General features: G+C 37.6%; 1 protein-coding gene across 7 annotated transcripts in view; it reads right to left on the reverse strand.

Annotated features, from left to right (window-relative positions):
- KLHL13 (kelch like family member 13) overlaps positions 1–23,613 on the reverse strand; it is a gene marked incomplete at both ends in the record, with an annotated part of 111,798 nt that overhangs the window by 22,497 nt on the left and 65,688 nt on the right. For 6 of the 7 annotated variants that reach the window (XM_082682004.1, XM_082682003.1, XM_082681999.1 and 3 more), the window contains one exon: positions 15,145–15,286. In XM_082682004.1, coding sequence (XP_082538130.1) covers positions 15,145–15,286 — 142 coding nt within the window. Of the gene's footprint in view, positions 1–15,144; positions 15,287–20,006; positions 20,063–23,613 lie in introns of those variants that run through there. The other variant, XM_082682001.1, reaches the window with a different exon arrangement.

Below are 23,613 nucleotides of genomic sequence, written 5' to 3' on the forward strand. Positions count from 1 at the left end.
CCCTCAATATTTTCCTTTCTCCATTGCTAAATCATCTCCTGTTCTTGTTATTTAGAGAAGTAGAGGTAAAAAGAGATGCCCATTTTAGGGAACTATTTTAATGGAGAAGGTAGGCAGTGGCTTTTTGAAAATTCACGTATGGAGTCTAAATTGCAGTAAGTTTAAGGGGATTGCCTTTCAAACGTAGGTGAGCATACGAGAATTGGGAAGTCCTGAATGCGACCACTGGGGCTGGGGATGGGATGGCCAAGCCACTGAGGAGGAGGGAACCATCAGGTAGAAGAGCTGAGGGACTAGGATGTTTGAATTCCCCAGTGCTTGGAACACAGTTGGCACTTAACAAATGTTCAGTTAATGCTTGACCAAACAAACCAGACTTTACCCAGAAGCCACCACTTGGTATTAAAAACAACAACAGGCTTCCCTGGTGGCGCAGTGGTTGAGAGTCCACCTGCCGATGCAGGGTACACGGGTTCGTGCCCCGGTCTGGGAAGACCCCACATGCCGCGGAGCGGCTGGGCCCGTGAGCCATGGCCACTGAGCCTGCGCGTCCGGAGCCTGTGCTCCGCAACGGGAGAGGCCCCAACAGTGAGAGGCCCACGTACCGAAAAAAAAGAACAAAAACAACAACAACATGTAGAACTTGAATTTTGTAACAAGCTAACTAGAAACCAGGAACTTTATTTGTGAACCTACTCTCAATAATAAAATAAATTGTGCCTATAGTGCTTATTTGTGGTAAACTGTACAGGCCAAGATGAGAGAAGAGGAATTGAACCAGGGTTTGGGGGGAAAAGGTTGGCTCCCAAAGGCTTGGCTTTTTTCTCCTTCAGATAAATTTCAGGTTTAAAAAATTTAGATATATGTTTGTTGTAAAAATACAGAAGGATAAAAATAGAAAAGTAAAGTCCACCTCTTCTACTTACTAAGAGTAACTACTGTTAGCAGTTTAGTATATATACTTCCAGGCCACTTTCTACACATATGCATATAGGAGTTTTTAAAGTAGGATACTACACTTACTGTTACGTATCTTTTTTGGTGGGGCGGGGGGCCCTCCGGGCCGCACAGCATGCGGGATCCTAGTTCCCCAACCAGGGATAGAACCTGCGCCCCTGCAGTGGAAGCGCGGAGTCTCAACCACTGGACCGCAAGGGAAGTCCCCTGTTACGCATTTTTTAAATTCATCTGGGCTTCCCTGGTGGCGCGGTGGTTGAGAGTCTGCCTGCCGATGCAGGGGACGTGGGTTCGTGCCCTGGTCCGGGAAGATCCCACATGCCGCGGAGCGGCTGGGCCCGTGAGCCATGGCCGCTGAGTCTGCGCATCCGGAGCCTGTGCTCTGCAACGGGAGTGTCCACAACAGTGAGAGGCCCGCGTACCACAAAAACACACACACACACACACACACAAATTCACCTGAGTGTGTAACACGGACAGCCCTCTGTCTCAGTACACACAAATCTACTTCATACTTTTTAGTGGATGCACAGAATTTCATGGGGTATGGGGTCTACCATAATTATTCATCCATTCCTCACTTTTGGTCTCTCAACTTTTGCTATTACAAGCAATGCTGCAATGACCTTCCTTGTACATATACTTACTTGTGTGAGTAGATCTGTGGGAGAGATTCCTAGAAGTGGAATTGTTGGTTTAAACAACATATACTTTTAAAGTTTTAATAGCTACTGGCAAGTTAAAGCATATAGTTTATCTTGGGAAATTTATCATACCTTGGGTACTGGCAAAAAAGAGAGATGTCAAGATACCCATCAGATGAAACTAGGTACAGTATGCCATCTTACTTTATTTTTATTCAGCAAATAACTTTTGAATCTTCCTCTCTAAGGTATATGTGGATAATATCTTTGAAAGGCAATCATGGCTTCTTCAGTCAAAAGCAATGATTTTATCTAATCAGTTATTTTCTTCCACTAAAAAAAAAAACCCAAAACCTTCTCGGCTCATTTGCTGGCCCTCCTGTCTCTAAAATATTCCTACAAATATTTTATACTGAGAACTGAGTAATGTCAGTAGGCTTCTTTCCTACTATTTATTATTCCTTCTTTTCCCCTTTGAAAAAAGGCATGGCTAATGTTTCCTGTATCATTACCTGTGTCATTTCTCATTTGGTCCATATTCCATTAAAACTGCTTGTTGAGGTTTCTACTCAATCTTTAAAATCTCAACAGTTCAGCTAAGACACTAGTAGCTTTTACCCTCTTCACAGATTTGATCATTTTGCTTCCATTTGCACTATTAAAAAAAAAAATCCTCTAACCATTCTCAGTATAATCTGGCATCCCCACAGAAAGGAAGCTGAGGCTCCTAGACCACTTTTATCACATTCTGAGTATTTTCTATCCTAAGCTTAATTTATCTACCTTTGGCAAATTGTCCGCTTTTGAGAGGTTTTGCATTTGTTTTCACTGCATGTAAAGTAGTTTCCCTTTCTATACATTTCATAACCTTTACTTTCAAATGCACAAATAATCCCACTATCCAATTCCATATTTGCTCATTTTATTCCTGATTATTGCTGTCCTTATCCAAATAAGATCTGTCAATTCAGACTGTTTTCATACAGACCTAAATATCTTGTTTGCATGTTGTTATCTGTACTATCCCAGCTGTGTCTAAAGAGAGAAAAAACTAAAGTTCCTCTAAAACATACTTTGTCGTACAGAAGTACAGTCATTTTTCTAAACAACTTTTATACTCTAATCTTGTGAAGAATGTACACATGAAAAGAAGTGGGGCAGGGGGGAACTTCCCTGGTGGTTAAGACTCTGCACCTCCAAGGCAAGGGGCGCGGGTTTGATTCCTGCTCGGGGAACTAAGATTCCCACATGCTGCGCAGCACGTCCAAGAAAATATAAAAATAATACAAAATTAGAAAATCAAAATAAGAAAAAGGGGGGTCATTCTCTTCCACAATTCTCATCTGCCCTCTGTACGTCTACCTTTTGCTTTCACTGTTATAATCTTTCCCCCTATTTAACTCTAGGAATATTCTTGAAGATACCTTGCACACTTAAAATGTGTCCTTTTATTATAAAATCATTTTCTTCCACCAAATTTGTACTGATTCCTCTTGCCAGAATTCTATAAACATTTTTGTCTATTTCTGCATGCTAATCCACGATATACAGATACAGCTGTGTTTTATGCAAAATTGCTCAAAGTTTCCCATTAGTCTTTTTGGAGTGTCTTTAAACTATTTTTACTGCTTTAAACTCAACTTCTTTCTAACTCAATCCTTATCTTAGTTCTCTATTTTTCTATTTTTTTCTGAGCCTTGGGTTCTATTTATGAGGGGATTATTGTCTGTTCTCAATTTCTTTACTCTATTATTTCCCTTTCCCTCTTCTATTAACATCCCCATATCTTCTTTTTTATTTCTTTTTCACATCCTTTTAGGGAAAAAATAAGCATTAAGAAAAAGGTTCTTAAAGAAAAGGTTCTTCTCTTCTCTGTAGTAAATTTACCTAATATATCGAAACTTCAAATACTATTAAATAGAGGGAGGTACATATGTCATACTCTGAAGGACTGAAACATTTTAAATGAGTTTGATAAATTTTTAAATGGTCACGATAAAAGAGAGGAGGGTATGTACTGACATTACACAACTATAATATAGAAACCTGATGAGCTACAAATAATGTATACCAAAAGTTGGTTGGATGTCAATGGCTTTCAAAATAAATAGAATGCTACTGTGGAAAAAAAGGTAGATCGACACTCTCACGTATTAAAAAGTAATCTGATAAGCACATCTTTCCACTAAATTCTGCATTGGCAATAACTTACTAGCAGATTCTACCTAGTTTTGATCAGCGTAATTTCAAAAAGGAAGTGGAGTAAAAAGGAAATGCATCCTAAGAAGAGCAATAAAAATTATTAACTTTAAAATTGTTTTATGAACAAAGATTAAGGAACTAAAAGAAGAGAAGGTAGAGGAATAGGTTTACTCTAATCTTTAAGTAAATGTAATGTATTTGATCAAAGCAATATCACAGTCATGATTTTATGAGACACTGTTCATTTCATTCAGAGGACAGAAAAGGAACAGATATTAATTAAAACTCTATTCTCATTATATAACACTGCTTGGAGTTTAAAAACTGCTAATGGCTTTCCATCACTGCATTATATCATTATATAAGGCTTTAAAGACTTCTCTAATCTGGCCCCAACTCAACTGTTCAACCTTATTTTTCATTATTTCCCTAAGTATGCTGACCCACCTTATCAGGTTGTTCTCCAGACTACCTCATCGGTAAAAACTCAGGCTTACTCCTTTTCCAGTACCTTTATTTATGCCAATTTATTGTGCTAAATTATGCTATTTTATTCTATTTTTCACATAGAATATCCTCCCTCCTTCAAAGCCGAGTTCAAATTTGACCTCCTATGTAAAGCTCTCTCTAACCAAATCTCTAAAAGACTTAGGCATCTGGAGTCTGTAATTAAATTTAGCATTTAATTACAGCTGACCCTTGAACAACATGGGTTTGAACTGCACAGATCCACTTACATGTGAATTTCTTTCAATAGTAAATATTGATACTACAGTACTACACGATCTGCGATTGGCTGAATCTGGAGATGCGGAACTGCGGATATGTAGGGCCGACTGCATGGAGGGCTGGCACTCCTGACCCCCGCATTGTTCAAGGGTCAATGTATAGCCCATAGATTTCTGTTTCCAGCAAAGATGAAGTAACAGGGAGTGGATTTACCTTACTTCTTGAAACAACTCAAAATCAGGCAAAATATATAAAAAATAAGAGTTTCAGGCTGGATGGAGAAGATCTGTGAAAGAGGAGAAACAAGTTAGCGGAGCCCCATGATTGTTTATGGCCTGGAGTTTCCAGAGGTACAGGGAGTGGGAACCCAGGTGAAGCCCAGCATTTTCCCAGGGTTGAGTGTCTTAGGGCAGCTAGGTTTGTAGGGCAGAATACAAGAGGGGAGCTCTGCACAGAGAGAGGGCTATGGAGATCTACAAACAATCCCCCCTCAAGTATATAGATGAGTACTGATGAGTGCATTTGTCTGGGGGAAAGAACCACGTAAAAGGAGCACAGGGAACACTCTTCAAGGTTCGCCAAATGCTGGAAACAGATCCTATTCAAACCACAAGACTGGTAACGTCATAATACTAGGGCTTTGGGTAAAGAACTCAAAAGGATTTGTCTCAGTACTGGGAAAAAGTTTGCTCTAGAATAAGTGCTCTAGAATAAGTTCCACCTCACAAAGCTTAAAAATACATAGAAAATACGTTAACGAAAACAGAAGAACTGGGGAAGAAATCAGAAAGGAACGTGCCACCAAACTCATGCTGAGTCCCCACCCTACTCCCTACTTTCCCCCCCAGTGTACCCGAGCCTGGACTTAAGGCATCATATAACCTGGAGGCAGTCATCTGGGAGCAGACTGAGAAAGCTCTACTTCTGGCTGGAAGAGCAAGGAAAGGGATTCTGAAAGCTCACAGGGAGTGGAGAAAGATCCATTTCACTTTTTTCCCCTCTGTTTTCCTCTGAGCCCCAATCCCCAGGCAATTCCAAGGCACTGGTGGTGGCAACAGTGACAGCGGTAACAGTGGTGACAGCAAATTCCTAAACTTCTGAGAGGAACCTTTTTTGATCAGATGAAGTCCCAGCTTTCAGGCCAGAGGACCATAAGGAGAGCCCTACAGAACTGGGAGTACTGGGGAGATGGTGGAGATGGAGGATCAGGAAAAAGAGACCCCACAAAATTCCACACCGTGGAATACTGCTTAACAATAAAAAGGAATAGACTACTGATACACAAAACAAAGTAAATGGATCTTGAAGATATTACACAAAGTAAAAGACGCCAGTCTCAAGAGCTCACAGACTGTATGATGTCATCTACATAATATTCTCAAAAGACAAAAACACAGTGACAGAAAACAGATCAGTAGTATCCAGGGCTTAGAGGTAGGGATGAGTGTGACTACCAAGTGTAACAAGAGAGTATGTTAGGGGCTTCCCTGGTGGTGCAGTGGTTGAGAATCCGCCTGCCAATGCAGGGGACACGGGTTCGAACCCTGGTCCGGGAGGTTCCCACATGCCACGGAGCAACTAAGCCCGTGTGCCACAACTACTGAGCCTGTGCTCTAGAGTCCGTGAGCCACAACTACTGAGCCCGCGTGCCACAACTACTGAAGCCCACGCGCCTAGAGCATGTGCTGCACAAAGAGAGAAGCCACCGCAATGAGAAGCTGACGCACCACAATGAAGAGTAGCCCCCGTTCGCCACAACTAGAGAAAGCCCCCGCGCACAGCAACAAAGACCCAACACAGCCAAAAATAATAAATAAATAATACAATAAATAAATTTATAAAAAAAAAAAGAGAGAGTACGTTAGGATAATAGAACAGTCCTGCATCTTAATTGTGGTGATGATTACATGAAACAATATATCTGTGAAAACTCACATATGTATAGATCAATTTAAAAAAATCAGTTTTACTGTATGTTAGTTAAAAATAAAAGTAAAATGATGGCAAAAGATATGCCAAGCTAACACGAATTAAAAGAAACCTGGCATGACTATAATATCAGACAAAATAGATTTCAGAGCAAAGACTATTATCGGTCTGATGAAAGATCTCAGCTTCCTCAAGAAACTAGAAAGAGCAGAGCAAATTAATTCCAAATTAAACAGGAGAATGGAAATAATAAAGATCAAAGTGGAGATGAATGAAATATAAAACAGGAAAATAGAGAAATGTTTAAAAAGCAACCAAAAAGCTGGCTCTTTGAGAAGATTCATACATCTGATAAAACTCCAGTCAGGCTGATTAGGGGGAAAAAAAATGGAGAAAATACAAATTATCAATAACAGCATTGAGAGAGGTGATATCAGTAGAGACTCTACAAATATTAAAAGGATAACAAGAAAATATGAACAACTGTATGCCTATAAATTTGACAACTCAGTTGAAATGGACAAATTCTTTGAAAGACACAAGTTGCTAATAATTACTCTAGAAGAAATAGATAAACTGAGTAGCCATATATATACTATAAAACTGAATTTTCCCTGGTTAATTCTACCTTACATTTAAGGAAGAAATAGCACCAATTCTACAAAAACAGATCCAGAAACTTAAGAGGCGGAAACATGTCCCAATTCATTCTACAAGGCCATTATTATCCTACAGAAACCAGACAAAGATAATAAAAGAAAACTAAGACCAAAGACCCTCATGACCATAGATGCAAAAATTCCTACTATATCAAATCAAAGTTAATAATATATAAAAAGGATAATACATCATGAGCAAGTGGTGTTTATTCCTATAATGCATAGTTGTTTTAGCATTCAAAAATCAATTAATATAATTCACATTAATAGACTAAAAAAGAAAAATGATAAGATCATCTCAATAGGTGCAAAAACGTGTTTGACAAAATCCAACAACAATTTCGATTTGGAAAAAAACCCACAAAACTCTCAGCAAACTAGGAACAGAAAGACACTTCCTCAAATCTATACCTAACCTAACATCACACTTAATGCTGAAAGAATGAATGCATTCCCCCTAGTATTAGGACAAAGCAAGAATGTACACTCTGGGGCTTCCCTGGTGGTGCAGTGGTTGAGAGTCCGCCTGCTGATGCAGGGGACATGGGTTCGTGCCCCGGTCCGGGAAGATCCCACGTGCCGCGGAGCGGCTGGGCCCATGAGCCATGGCCGCTGAGCCTGCACATCCAGAGCCTGTGCTCCACAACTGGAGAGGCCACAACAGTGAGAGGCCCGCGTACCGCAAAAAAAAAAAAAAAAAAAAAAAAGAATGTACACTCTGATCACTTCTAGTCAACATTTTTCTGGAGTTTCTACCCAGTGCAATAAGGCAAGAAAAAGAAATAAGAGGCATCAGACTGGAAAGGAAGAAATAAAATTATCTTTATTTATAGGTAAAATGGTTGTCTATGTAGAAAATCCTAGAGAATCTACAAAAAAGCTTCTAGAACTAATAAGTCAGTCTTTCAAGGTTGCAAGATATAAGATGAATAATCAGTAACAAACAGTATTTTATATACTAGCAAGAGACAATCAGAAATTGAAAGTATGTATTTGAGCATATTTAACTCTTGGTTGGTATCTACTGGTCCTCTCTATCACTTAAAACATGCTAAATATCAAAACAACAAAAAAACTCATTTGAAAGAGCAGGGTAATGATACAGTAAAGTGGCCTAAAAGGAAAGGTGGTAGACTCTCTTCCAACTTATATACTAAAGATACACACTCAATTGGAAGTATTAGAATAACCTATTGTACCCTAACCTGAGTACCTGAAGAACTATCCCTAAGAAAAATTATATATTCATTTCCCTATATTCTAGGTGACATTGAGGAAACTGAAATAAAGAAATAAAAAGTATCATTTTAATAAAAACTTCAACAATCTGGATTATTCAAGTTCCTCTTTTATAAAATATAACTTATTCTAAAACCATTATGCCTTTCTTATGCTAATAATATATTTTAAAAGTTGCTTACCTTATGATCATAAAACTTTTAAATAGGGTACAGTTCATCAACATGACACGATCAGCAACCCAAACATTTACCTTAGGATAAGTATTTCATGAAGTTAGCCCACTGGAAAGCAATGCAAGTTAATTTGTATAGGCTCTTGAGAAAAGCCATTTCTTTAGCAGTCTATTACATAGATAATAACTTGAGACAATACAACCAAATCTGTCATTGACTTTACAACTAAAGTTGAACAGAGAAAATAAATAGGTAAAATGGAGGGCAGTATGGAAGAGCAATCTGATAGGCACCAATCTTAACATGAGAAAATATCCATTAGGCATCTAGACATCTGGAGCCGGGAGGCATTTTCAAGCTTGATAGGCTGAAACATGGTACTCTACTTATGGCCTCCTTGTCCTAACAGGGATGTTTCCAAATGGCAGTTAACATTTTTTTCTCTTTGGTTCCCCCATTCACCCCCATTTTGACAGGGGAAGGGAGGAAGGGCAGGCAGGCATGAAGACACTCTGTGTAATTCTGTTATTTCTATTAAGAATAAAATCTTTACTGTATCATTCGTGCCAAATTATCTTTTAGCCTTTAATATATCTTTTTATATTTATATTCAGTGAAAACTTAATATTTAAAGACATTAAAAAGAGAATAGATTTTAGAGCAAGATTAGAAGAAATACAAATTTACATTTAGAAAACCTGTGTTCAAGTCCTGGTTTTTGTCCCTTAGTGGGCAAGTGAATTTGGGCAAGCCTTCTAACTTTCCTGAGCTTCAGTTTCCCAATCTATAAAATAGGGATAATAATTGTTGCCTTTTGTACATCACAAAATTGTTTCACATATTAATGAGGCAAGCATATGTGAAAGTGACTTATAAGCGCTATCCAAATTCATTTATTCCATAAACAATATCAATAAGAGCAGTAAAAAGCATTGGGTACTTCCTCTGTGCCAGGTACTGGGCTAGGCTCTTTATATGTATTATCCCTTTCAATGATAATAATAATATTAATAATAAATAACAATAATTACAATCTATTGACATTTATTAATCATTCACCATGTACCCCAGCACTAGATCACACGCAGACAGAAACAACAAGTTAGACTCTAGATCTTGTGGATCTCACTGATAGGTAATATTGATGGGCTAAGAGGGGGGTAAAGCAGAAGCTGCCAACTCTGCCTAGGTTACACAAATTCCAGCTTTAAAAGGCATTGAAATTAGCTGTCAGAAGAACAGATCCATGGGAGAAACTGTTTTCAGACGTCTCACTTTGCAGAATTACCCACTGCATAACTGTAGTGGGAAGAATGTTGAGTTTAGGCCGAAACTGGAATTCCACTTTTACCGTTTACCATTTAAGATGATCGTTATGAATACATAGGGGTTTACCAGACCAAGAAATTTAAGTAAGGGCATTCCAGGGAGAAGGGATGAGTGCAAAGATACTTAAGTATAAAAGAATAACATATGTTTAGAGAATAATGAAAAATCAGAAGTCTTCCAGAAATTTGCCTTGACTATCTGTCCCATTAACTCTACTAAGGTAAAGCAGTAGCAAAGATCATATGGTCGAATGGATAAAGGACTGAAGATTGGCAGAGTAGTTATGGAAGACCAATAAGGGACCACAAAACTGAAGGTGCTGGGAGAAAATACTTGCAAATCATGTATCTGCTAGGGGATTTGTGTCTAGAATATATAAAGAACTCTTACCACTGAATAATACAAAGATAAATAACTCAGCTAAAAAAATGGAGAACTGACCTGAAGAGACAGTTCTCCAAAGATGATATGCAAGTGGCCATAAGCAAAAATGAAAAGATGCTCAATATCATTAGTACTCAGGGAAATACAAATCAAAACCATAAGATACCACTTCACACCTTCTAGTATGGCAATAATCAAAAAGATAGATAACACATGTTGGCAAGAATATAGAAAAATTGGAATCCTCATACTTTACTGATGGGAACGTAAAACACAGTCACTTGGGAAAACACCCTGGCAGTTGTTCAAAAGATTAAACACAATGATATATCACCCGACAATTCCACTCCTAGGTATATACAAAAGATAGATGAAAACACGTCCATACAGACACTCACACATGAATGTTCACAGCATGATTATTCACAATAGCCAAAAAGTGGAAACAACCCAAATGTCCATGAATGGATGAATGGATTTTTATAAAAGTGGTATACCCATACAACGGAATATTATTTAGTCATAAAAAGGAAAAAAGTACTGATGCATACTATAGTGTGGAGGAACCTTGAAAACACCATGCTAAGTAAAAGAAACCAGTCACAAAAGACCATACATTGTATAATTCCATTTACATGAAATATATAGAATAGGTAAAACTATAGAGATAAATAGTAGACTAATGATCGTCTAGGGTTAGGAAAGGGGTTGGGGGTAGATGGGGAATGACTACTAATGGATACATACAAGATGATAATATAGATGAAAATTAAAGTTGTTACTTTAAAAAAATGAAGATGCTAAGAAGGGTATGATTTGATGAATCACCGTAGTATGGGGTTTAAAAGATGTTAACAACCTGGGATAACAGGGTGAAGCCAAAGGATGGACGTTTTCCATAAGAAGTAACCACAGTTGTAGCAGTAGTAAAGGAGTGAGGGAAGTGAAATAATTCTTGACTTCACCAATTACTACTTAAGCAAACCCTGGTTAATCTTCCTTACTTGAGTAAACGTATTTTGCACTGCTAACTCCATCATGAATTCTCCCGGAATTGGTTCAGAATTCTAGGAATTCGAGCCTATCAGGTATCAAAATTATTTCCAGGCACTTTCTTTGACAGCCTAGTTTCCAGAAGCCTATTCAGTGGAGACAGTCTGCTGGAGCAGATGAAGCCAACCAGATGGACACCTTCTTTGGCACACCCATCACTTCTGATCAACATTTCCTCTGACACCTTCCCTGTTTGGCTCAAATGGAAGGAAAATAAGTGGATATTTATTATGCACCTTACTTTCCCATAAATTGTCACATTTAATCCTCACATCCACTACGCACATTACCGATAAGGAAACTGGCCCGTAGGGGATAGAGACTTTCCCAAAGTCACATAACTAGCTGGTAACTAGGATTCCACTTTTAGCCTAAACTCATGTCCTTCCCACTGTAGTTGTGCACTAGGGTATCCTTCAGAGTGAGACTTCTTTAAATAGTTTTTCCCCATGGATCTGTTCCCCTGACAGCTACTTTCAATGCCTTTTGAAGCTGGAGCTTGTGTGATTGCTAATTTTAAAACAATGATAACATTTACACATTAAACACTTCTCTAGCTTGTTCCCTTGACAACCATACACCTAAGATTAGATACCAAAAAACCCCAGTCTCTGTTAGTGCTTGGACTTAAAAAATCTCAGTTAGTGAGAACATAATTTTTAATAGACTTTTTTTTTTTTTTTTTTTGCGGTACGCGGGCCTTTCACTGTTATGGCCTCTTCCGTTGCAGAGCACAGGCTCCGGACGCGCAGGCTCCGGACGCGCAGGCTCAGCGGCCATGGCTCACGGGCCCAGCCGCTCCGTGGCATGTGGGATCTTCCCGGACCGGGGCACGAACCCGTGTCCCCTGCATCGGCAGGCAGACTCTCAACCACTGCGCCACCAGGGAAACCCTTAATAGAGTTTTAAAGAGAGCATACAATGTTTTTCAATAGCAATATGGAGTGGTACCTCTACACCACCACAGAAAATATTATAACATAAAAAATCAGTTGAAGAAAGAATGAACTCTCGGGTTACTTTCACATCTCCATTCCTACCGCCAGCCTAGATCAACAAAAGCCAAGCTAAAACGTGACAGAGCTAAGGGTTCTAAGACCCAGCTACAACTGTTTGGTCACCATTATATTTTTTAAGTTAGACACAAAAATATTTCCATAGTAAAAAAAATTAAACAGTGCAGGATTACCCAGAGCAAAGTGTAAGACATCATTCACCAGCCTCCCTAATGTTTCCAGACCTTTTGCTATGCATTTACATGCATGTATATGTATACATATTGTATATTATTTCTACAAATAGACGGGATTATACAATATATATTGCCCTGTTACTTTTTTTTAAGTAGCTTTATGAAGATATAACTAACATACCATACAATATACCCATTTATTTTTTTAACTTATTATTTTATATTGGGGTATAGTTGATTCACAGTGTTGTGTAAGTTTCAGGTGTACAACAAAGTGATTCAGTTATACATATACATGTATCTATTCTTTTTTAAATTCTTTTCCCAATTAGGCTGTTACAGAATATTGAGCAGAGTTCCCCGTGCTATACATTGGGTCCTTGTTGGTTATCCATTTTAAATATAGCAGTGAGTACATGTCAATCCACCCATTTAAACTGTACAATTCAGTATATGTACAACCATCTCCACAATCAATTTTAGGATTTTTCATCACCTCAAAAAGAAACCCCGCATCCTTTAGCTATCATCCTTATATCCTCTGATTTTCTCCAATTCTGAGCAATACTAGTCTATGTTCTGTCTCTGTACCTTTCCCTATTCTGCAAATTTCGTATAAATGGAATCATAGAAAATATGCTCTTCGTGACTAGTTTCTTTCACTTAGCATAATGTTTTCCAGGTTAATCCACGTTGTAGCTTGTATCAGAAATTCATTCCCTTATAGAGCTGAATAATATTCCATTGTGTAGCTATGCCACAGCTGTCCTATTATTTTTTCATTTAATATTTCCTTTCCATTCAGTACACACAGATCTAGCTCACTCTTTTTAGTGACTGCACAGTATTACACAGTTTTGATGCAACATAATTTAAGTAACCATTTCCCTACTGATGGATATTTAAGCTACTTCCAGTGTGTCCCCATTATAACAATAACTTGTAATGTCCATATGATACATAGGGAGAAAGGGAGAGGCCATCTCTCTTGGTGTAAAAAGGACCCTGCCTCTAGAACAGTGTTTCCAAAAAGTATGCTCCCTGGACCTACAGCATCACCTGGAAACTTGTTAGAAATGCACATTTCTGGGCCCGACCCTCAGAGTTCTTGAATCAGAAACTCTGAGATGGGGCCCACTGCTCACTGTTTAACAAGCCCTTCTCCTTGTGATTCTGATATGTAATAAAATTTGAGGACCACTGTTCTAAATCTCTTTGCACTGCAGTGGCTTTCATTAGTTGGTTTAAGGTAAACTTTAAAAATTAGCAGGACCACAAAAATTGACTTTAACACATGACTATGGTCATGGATAGGGCAGAAGTATAGCGGAGGGGTAAGTGAGTTTCTATGTTTCTTTAGAGAAAGTACTTTAATATAACAAAAAACCTCTTCCTTTCATGCTTTTCCTAACTGTTTGACCCCTTATTCTCTTCCTCCCGTAATCTTGTAAAACCAACAATTAAACCATTTACATAAACTAAGATACCAGGAGATGGGAAGCTTTTCCTTCCTGACCCTCTCATTTCTGTTGATGAGATGATGAACCAGATCCCATTAGAATTGAAACATTGGAAAGATGAGATTTCAATGAATCACAGATGGGAACTAGAAGAAAATTTAGAAGTCTCCCACTCGAGAGTCATAGTCTGGAGATAAGGAAAATGAATCCCAGAGAAATTACATGACACAGCGAGGCCACACAGCAAAGTGCAAGCTTCCGTCTCCCATTATGCTATATACTGTACTATATACTATATACTGCTGGACTATCATGGTTCTTGACCAAGGATATGCATTCATACCAAATTCATCTGGGGAAATTTCTTTAAAAAATAGATTTAGAAGGATTTATTTTCCTTAACTTACTAAGCTGAGAAGACTGATATAATTTGACTATATCTAACAGGAATTTATGGACATCAAGCATTACACTATTGCTCTGTAACTCGGCAACATCCACCGAGGTCAGGGAGTGTCCACAATAGCCAGAAGTACTTGGACTGCTTATCCCTATGTTACACAGCCCCACATTGCAGGGCTTTGGTGTTCTTTTGGCTTTCTATTGTTTTTCTGTCCTCTCCTTTGATATCAGTTATTACTTCTGCATGTATCAGTGTGTTTGCGTCCAGCGGCCCTCACCCCTACTCCCATACCTACAATTGCCAATGTGAGTTGAGACACCAAATAAATACGATCTTGAGAACTACGATAAAGGTGATGGGAAAATAGGTTGTGAGGGAGGAACTAGAAACTTTAATATGGGGACTTTGTGATATTTACCTTGGCTGAGACATAATGAAAAGTCAACGTTGCCAGACACAACATTCTGTAAGAATGTGGCATGACAGCAAGACCTCCCTTACACAAATGAAACAAAGAATGAACTCAGAATTTTTTTTAACATCAGGAAGGTATGCAGTTTCCCCCCCTCAAGGTTTCTCCTCTATTTGTTTGCTCTTTGTTTTTTTTATTCATAAACTTTATTTTAAAGAGCAGTTTTAGGTTCACAGCAAAACTGAGCAGAAAGTACACAGAGTTCCCACAAACCCCCTGTCCACACGCAGGCACAACCTCTCCCACTAGTGACATCCCACACCACAAAAACCCTGGGTGGTTTTTAAAGCTATGAATAATGCAACAGTGAGATTACCTGTAACACCACAGAACTGTGGGTATTGCTGGTAAAGATGCGTGTGGTTCCCGCCTTGGAAGACTGCAAATGGGAGGAGAGGCCCATTTCGCTGCTTCCAAGGGACAATTTCATGTGTTGGTCTTCCTCTTCCACTAGAGATCTGAAAAGGTTTTTAAATCAGAAAGAAAAACCAATGAAAACTTGTCATATAATTCACAACAACTGGATGATTTAGAGAAACAGACACTCTGATTATGTGCCAATCATCTGACTACGGAATATACTGAATGTTGTTTCACTGTATTTTAGGCTCATACCATTCTACATCATAGAAGAAATAGATATATATTTGTAAAAAGCTTTCCGAGGTCAGAATAGATAAATGGGAACTGAGAAATCAACTAAAAGCTGGCTCAAAACTATAATTACAAAGGGTTTGTTTCTCTAGTGCCAGAGTAATTGTTTTGGTATTGGGTGGTTTAGGTAGCAATACCATCAAATTGTGTTATTCACAGTTAAAATTACTTTGGAATCCCTACTTTTAGAAAGATAAATGTAACATTTACCATTTATTGAACAGTCACTATATATCAGGTACTTGCCAAGAAATTTACACACATGATCTCATATAATCCTCAAAATAATCCATTGCAACAGGTATTACTAGTATCTCCTTTTTATTAAGGGTAGGGAAAATGAGCTACAGAAGGGTTACAAATTACTTACCTAAGGTCACAAAGTTATTAAAGGGACTGGAACAGGATTTGAATCTAAGTTTAGTCTGTTTCCAAACTCCAAAGACCCCATAAGTAAAAGTCAAAGGTTAACTGTGGCATCCTAATACATTACTTCCTCTTGTGTTACTATAGTTCTAATCAACCCCAACTGAACAAAAAAATTTACACATGAAAGAATTCCTTTTTCTAGCAGTATCTCTCACTAAATAATCACTTGGGATTATTTAGCCAAACAGCTACAGTGTAGTGGCCTTTTCATCTTTCCAAACAAACAAATAATAAAAATAATAAACGTAAGCTATGCCCGTGTATATATCACATTAGCAATTTTTCAGGGACCATAAAAAGCATTAGAGAACCTGTAGTCAACCTGTAGTTAGTTTCACAGAGAAAATGGCGAAATAATAGTTAAAGGCCTCAGGTTACACTAAAAATTGACCATTGTGGTACAACCTTTCATTATTCCTTAGACTAGGCAGACTTGTGTTTCCTTAAGTGTACACTGCTAAAACTGCTTCTGAATCACCTGAGAGCAGGGAGCCCCATGCTTCTGAACGGGTTTGTGCATTCATGATGGGCAGACTGCTAAAATGGACATTAAGAAGGGAGGAAGGAAGAATGGATTTCCAAGTGCTAGAACTATGCCTTTTTCCTATTTATTTCTAACTTCCCGAAGGTTGAATTATTGGTTTCTCTAACTCGTGTCTATCCAATACCATAAAGATTTCACCTTTTCCCTACCATACCTATAATCTAAGTTGATCAGTTTTAATAGGAAAAAAAGTTTTACAACAATACCATACTTTTAACAAAGATCCTCCGTTTTGAATTTTGACACCAACCAAATGGCTTTAAATCCTGCAATAATTAGCAAAAATCCTGGCCTTAAGGGTGACATCAATTCTTCTTAACGATATTAGAGCCATAGTATAACCAAAAAATGAATTAATAATATATAACCATGTTTTATTCAACTCTCATGGATATTTAATAAAGAAGATAATAATTTAAATAAGATTTTAACAAGCATAAAAGAAAATGAATATAGTTTTCCACTAGCTTCAGAAATAGCTTTTTAAAAGAAATTATATACATGATATATAGCATACATACATTTGCAGACACTTTTAACCAGCTTTCGCAGACAGACATTTAATTACAGAATCAAATGGAAAAGTGGGAAATAGATTGATGGTGACTGGTATCCCTAACCAGAAATTTTCCATTCATCCAGAATTATTTTAATGGGACATTCAAGCAGAATGTTTCATTAGTTTCTGTATTCCCTGCACAGAACCTGGCACATGAGAGGTTTAATATATGTCATCTGAATGAATACAGAATCTCATTTCTGTGGATCATTCCAGAGACATTTCTTTATCATGCGGTGCCTTAAATGACCGTCAATTATTATTTCACAGAACCACAGATGTAAACGGGACAGGAGTGAAGCTGAAACCGCACTGCCCCCATGACATATCCTGGAAATTGTATTTTTTTTTTAATAAACTACAGATCACAACTTGTTTCCATGTCATTTGTCTCTTGATCTTAAAATCGAAAAGCAGAATATAAAAACGCAGCCTATTCTTGGCAAGATAATATGTCTGGCTTTCTAACTAATTACTTCAAAAGCTAAAGAAGTCTTCACTAAAATCATCTTTTTCATGACTTCTTATCAACATCTTTTGACTTTTAAACATTCAGAACATTCCCTATTATTTCTGCATCAGTAACAGCACATGTCATGTCAACCTCGCCAGCAGATTCAATATTCTCTTCTATCTCCTACTCACTAAGTCTATTGACTGGATGTGAAGAGCATTGTTCTTCAACAGTGCAAGGAGGTGAAACCTCTCTGCAAACTCCAAGCCACAATGACATCAAACTATCCTTAAAGGAATGATTATCTGAGTAATTCCAAGAACAAATAACATTTTTAATCTTATCCTTTCTAAGTCATATGGTTGAAAGCAATAAAAGGAGCAGTGGTTCTCAGTGCGGGGAGGGGCATCAACGTCTGGAAACACTTTACGTGGTCGCAGGGTAGTGAGGCGTTGCTACTCTCATCTGGTGGGATGCTGTTAAACATCCTACAAGGCACAGGAAAGGTCTCCACGGCAAAGCAGTGCTCAGGCAAAACTTTCAAGAATGCCAAGGTTGAGAAACCCCGGTACAGAGGGATTAACCTCCTCAGGACAGATTTTCTAAAGAAATTTCATGTTCTAAATAACTTCCCAGTCTGAGAGTTAACTCCATGAGGTAACGCTGGCAGTCAGAAACACAGTAGGATTATTAATTACCACTAACTCCTCCAAGACTGCCTAATAATAGAATACCTCTGCTCTCCTCCAGTCCATCAATCTGAAAAATCAACTGTTTACAGGAGATAAGTACATAATAGCTTTGAAGTTTATAAGATAATTATGTGGAAAGGCTTTTGTCCTATGTAAACTCATGGAAGAATAATTCCTAAGTCGGCTTTAAACAATTGTTATTTGGAGAGAAAAAAAAAAAAACCAAAAAAAAAAAAAAACAATTGTTATTTGGATTCACTTTTACATGCCAATTTAGAATCAAGCAAACCCTGTCCAAATAGTCCTATTTCATCAAAACTGTAAAATTATTCATGGGAGAGAGATTGTGTTCATCAATTTTCTTTTGAAAAATTGAATCTTTTTCTTCCAGCGTCTACATATTGCTACCACACCATTCCCGCCCGCCCCACTACCGCCGGACACATCTTATTTTGTAAACAGTGACCAACCACAGAGCATGAAAGCAATCTTTCACAAAGTGTACATGAGTCACTCAAGTGCACTTGCTCAAAGAGAACAATTACTTTTTCGAAGAGCATTAGGTAGAGATGGAAGCACTGCCTGATGGTCTTACTGAAAGCTCTGCAAAGGTGGTCAAACCGAACATACAGAGACTGTGGCATTTCTTTGTACTAGTAATTGAAGACAAAGGAAATAGTCTAAGCAATTGTCACATGTTAACAGGGTGATACTAACATTGTAATGTTGCCTCAAAGCCTTCCATATTTAAAAAATTACCCCAAGGGAAACAGGTGTAAATGACATAGGGACACAATTCATAAATATAAAAGTACAAATGATTAACAGATAGAAAAATGTTCAACTCCATTCATACTCCAGAATATGCAAATTAAAGCAAATCTGTAAACTTATAAAAGAGTAGAGTAGAAGATATACTCTCAAAATTGCTAGTGCAAACAAATATTAAGCCCCTGCCATCGGCATGGCATTGTTCACTCATGGATTTTTTAATGAAAAATTTAAAATCATCAAACGTACACATTCTTTTCCTTTTTACACTGAACATCATGACAATAAAAGACTGTGTATTACTGGTGGGTGGGCTGCAGCAAGAGTGGTCTGTCGATCTGGTTCAAATATGTTTTCTACAATGAATAGTTCTGTAGAGGTAATAGTTTGGTAGATGTTCTATGAAGAACCGTGTACTTAGAATTCACTATAGCAATCGGGTTTGTTGGTATGCCACATGGGGAAGGGAAGAGTATCTCATAATTGCTTCATTTGGCTCCAAAGCCTCAAATAGTCTTAGGACACTCATCAGTCTCAATAAAACATGCTGATAGGATACATGCACTTGCAGAGGAAACATACTGCCCAAGACTATCAGAATACATGTCAAGTTGTTCCCTTTACTTGATTTCATTTCTGCGGGAAAAAAATAAGTGAATCAGAGAAAAACCAGAAAGGTAAAAGTATATCAATGCCTTTAACTTTTCTCTCTTCAGCTCCTGATCAGTTTGACAGCACTTCTTGCTTGTGACTACCACATTACAAAGTGGTTAAACCTAACAATGTATGTAATTCTAATAACATAATGCCACCGTAACAAAAGAACAGGGGTTTCTGAGTTAGTGTCAAAAGTATTATTCAAATACTGCAATTTCCCAGAGTAATAATATTATTCTAACTGAAAGTCAGCGCCAGTGGGTTGGTGTGCAAGCAGTGCAACAACAACAAAACAAAACAAAAATAAAAGTCATGAATGGTATAACAACACAACAAGTCAGCTTGGTTAATCAAGGCACTGACTCACGCTTCACCACCCGTCCCCCAGAAAAAGAAAATACATATTTCTCACACTCACAATTTAAAAAGAAAATCAAGAAAAAGGCTTTCTTCAAAGAAGAACTCCCCCGCCATTTGTTTTTCTGCTCTGAAACAGAGAAGTGTCTGCTAGCTGTAGCATTTGCTAAATGAAACATTTCTTGCTATAAAGTTGCATTGGCAGGTGGGGGAAAAATTCAGCCACCTGTTCTCACATTCATTTGAATTTGAGTGCTAAATCCGTCAAGGTATTTCCTTCCCCCATGAGAAATAAATTAAAAGCTTAAGATGATATTAGTCATTTCCCATTGATTTTTCTATAGATTCAAAGTATGCATTCTCCATTGAATTCTAAAGATATTAATAATCTTCCTACAACACAAAATTTAGAATCAGCTCTCCTTCACGCCTCCCATCAAAAACTGAATGATACACACACACACACACACACACACATATTCTCTCAATTTCCATTAAGAAAGAAAAGGAAGTGTTTTTAAAATTAAGAAGGAAAATTTCCAATTCATGAAGTAAGTTAATATATATAAAATAAGCCTGGTATTTTCTTTAAAAGAAAAACACCTTAAAACCTAAAATATTTGAAGATATGTCCCAGGAATTCCCTGGCATCTAGTAGTTAGGACTCTGCGCTTCCACTGCAGGGGTCCTGGGTTCAATCCCTGGTCGGGGAACTAAGATCCCACAAGCCACACGGCAGGGCCAAAAATAAATAAATAAATAAACTGCTTTAAAAAATAAATAAAAGATTTTAAAAAATAAAAAAATAAAGATACGTCCCAACTAAAATGACATTTACGGTATCACTGTACAAGGAAATCATAAATATCATAGCAACTTCTCTCTTTGTTTTCTTAACATCTTTATTGGAGTATAACTGCTTTACAATGTTGTGTTAGTTTCTGCTGTATAACAAAGTGAATCAGCTATACAGATACATACATCCCCATATCCCCTCCCTCTTACATCTCCCTCCCACCCTCCCTATCCCACCCCTCTAGGTGGTCACAAAGCACGGAGCTGATGTCCCCGATCTCCCCGTGGGAGCAACTTCTCTTAAGAAGGCGTAAATTAATCACTATTTAAGAAACTATGGAGAACGTGTCTCCTCAACAAGGTGTTTGCCTGAAAGAAGTCAAGAAAAGATAAAGCTTTGGTTAGTTATTTGTATTTTTTAATGACATAAGTATAAGTACATTATTGTCAACTTGCAATAAATCTGCTAATGGAAATCTTTAGCATAGATGATATAAAATAGCTGCTAACCTTTCTGAGGCTTTCTTTTCTGCTGCAGCTATATACCAGAGCCCACAAAAGAGAAAAAACTTTCAAGGTGATAGGGCCGGACTGTAAAATGATTTTCCAAAGTAAAGAAGCTTCTTTATATGCAAATGTCTATCACATGTAAAATAAAATCACATTAATAAATAGCTGATGTCGGTTTTAACATAGGAATAAGATAATCTACCCAGCACCTGCTGTGTACTAGGCAGTGCGCCAGACACGTTCTCTATGCTACTTAATCCTCATAACAATCCCATTTTAAAGACAGGAAACTGAAGCTCAGAGAGTTTAAGGCCTCACCATGAATCTGGTAACTATGACTTGAACCTGAGTCTGATTCCAGAGACCAAATTGTTCCCATCACACCAAGCCTAAAAAATGAAAAATAGCAGAGTAGAGGCCATAAAGCAATCAACGTTTCAGTGTTTAATTTAGAAACATGAGGAAGATCTCAGAGAGACACATTCTGTTATAGGGAAGCAATTTGTTGGTTGAACTACTTCAGTCTAAAATTACCCACTTTTACCACTACTTCCATAACAACAATACCAATGCTAAAAATCTCTCATGCCATTCTCCCAACACATCTGGGGTCAGGAGGGAGCATATCCTAGGATATAACTCAGATCAGATTTAGGGAGAACTTGACATTACGGATACCAACATTTAAAAGAACAGATTCTGAATTCCAAAGCCACCCATCGCCATCACAGAAATAGCACTATGACACAGATGAGGGAATTGGGCTAAACAAATGGAATGACAAATGATAGTCTACTCTAACAGGATGAAAGTTAATTATCCAAACCATAAAGCATTTGCATTGAATACCTCAATCCTGTCCCTGAAACACTTTCAGATTAATGTTTGCTCCTTCTGTCTACCATATTTCAAAACTTTAGTCTTCCTTCACCTTTTAAAATTCATATACCAATTAAACTACATCAAGTCTCATGCATCTAGACTAGAAAATTCTACTGTTTGGAAGCTTGGTTTATATACTATTTCTCATTCTTTACATTTCTCATAATATTTGGATGAAAGATATAGATAGATAGATGATAGATACCTGAAGCAGAAATACAAGAGTATAATCTATAAAAATATTGAATCACTATGTTGTATGTACACCTGAAACTAATACAACATTGTAAATCAACTATACTTCAATTAAAAAAAATGAATTCTAAATGTTGATTCCATACCTACTGTATAAAAAAAGCTAAGTCGAAGTTGAAGCTCCCTTGCCTTAAGAAGCCATATAAGGTGAGCAAGTACACAAGTGGTAGTGGTGGGAGAGAGAGAGCAATATGGATGTGTAGGTTGGGGGAAACAGCACGGACTCCCATCACCATCAATAGTCCCGTTCCCAGTGCACAGAGGAAATAGTTATAATCCTCTGAAAGGATGCTCCCTGCCCCCCTACAGCCAGCACCAGCCTGGCCAGTGAGAAGTCTGAGCTATACCTGAGGTCAGGAGCATGCCTTCTCCTTCTTCTATCCCCAGATGAAGAAACTGAACCGGAGCTCCAACACGCATGCCACTTTTCTATAAAGGAGCTTTTTGCTCCCAGAGGATTTATATTAACCAAAGTATCACTTTATTCCTATTATCTGTAGCTCACTGACTTTGAAATTTGACTATGGTGCTATAGTGCGTATCAATGCAAAAGTGTATTATTAAAGAACTGAGCTTTCACATGCCTAAAATTTCAGATTATTAAATATTCAAACATCCAAGTTATCCAATTTTAGAGTTTATTATAAAGACAGATTCCACAAACTCAAAACCAGTTAGAAATCACTGAGACAAATCTCTTTGGGAACAGGAGGAATCATTAATCAAGTGATAAAAATCCAATCCTTTTCTGTCTTTTCTGAATTTCCTAGTTATATTCAGCTTCGCAAAGTCAGTAATTCATGACCAGGTCTTAAGGGTATGTTTATTTTTCTTTTAAAAGGAAACATGATAAGAAAAAAAACCAATAAAGAGTAAGACTTTCCAACTTAAAAGTAATAGCCAATTGTACTCCATGTTTTAAGAATTATAATTGGCAGCTCTACGAGTCCCACTGATTCTGTCTTCAAAGCCTGTAATAAATGTAACAAATTCCAACCTTGATTTTGCAATGACCTAGCAGCACCTCTAATTATTTCAATGAATGTATCAAATCATTCATTTAAATATAATGTTTAATATGATTTAATCACACCAATGTTTTAATATGACAGCCAATAGTTTTAAGACAGGGGAAGGTAATATAAAAAGAGAAATCAGAAGACAGACTCTAAACCCAAAGAGTCTGAGAATAACACTAAGGATAGCTCTCTCAAGTTTGTTTCAGA

The sequence above is a fragment of the Grampus griseus genome (assembly GCF_964374135.1).
Source record: "Grampus griseus genome assembly, chromosome: X".
NCBI lineage: Eukaryota > Metazoa > Chordata > Mammalia > Artiodactyla > Delphinidae > Grampus > Grampus griseus.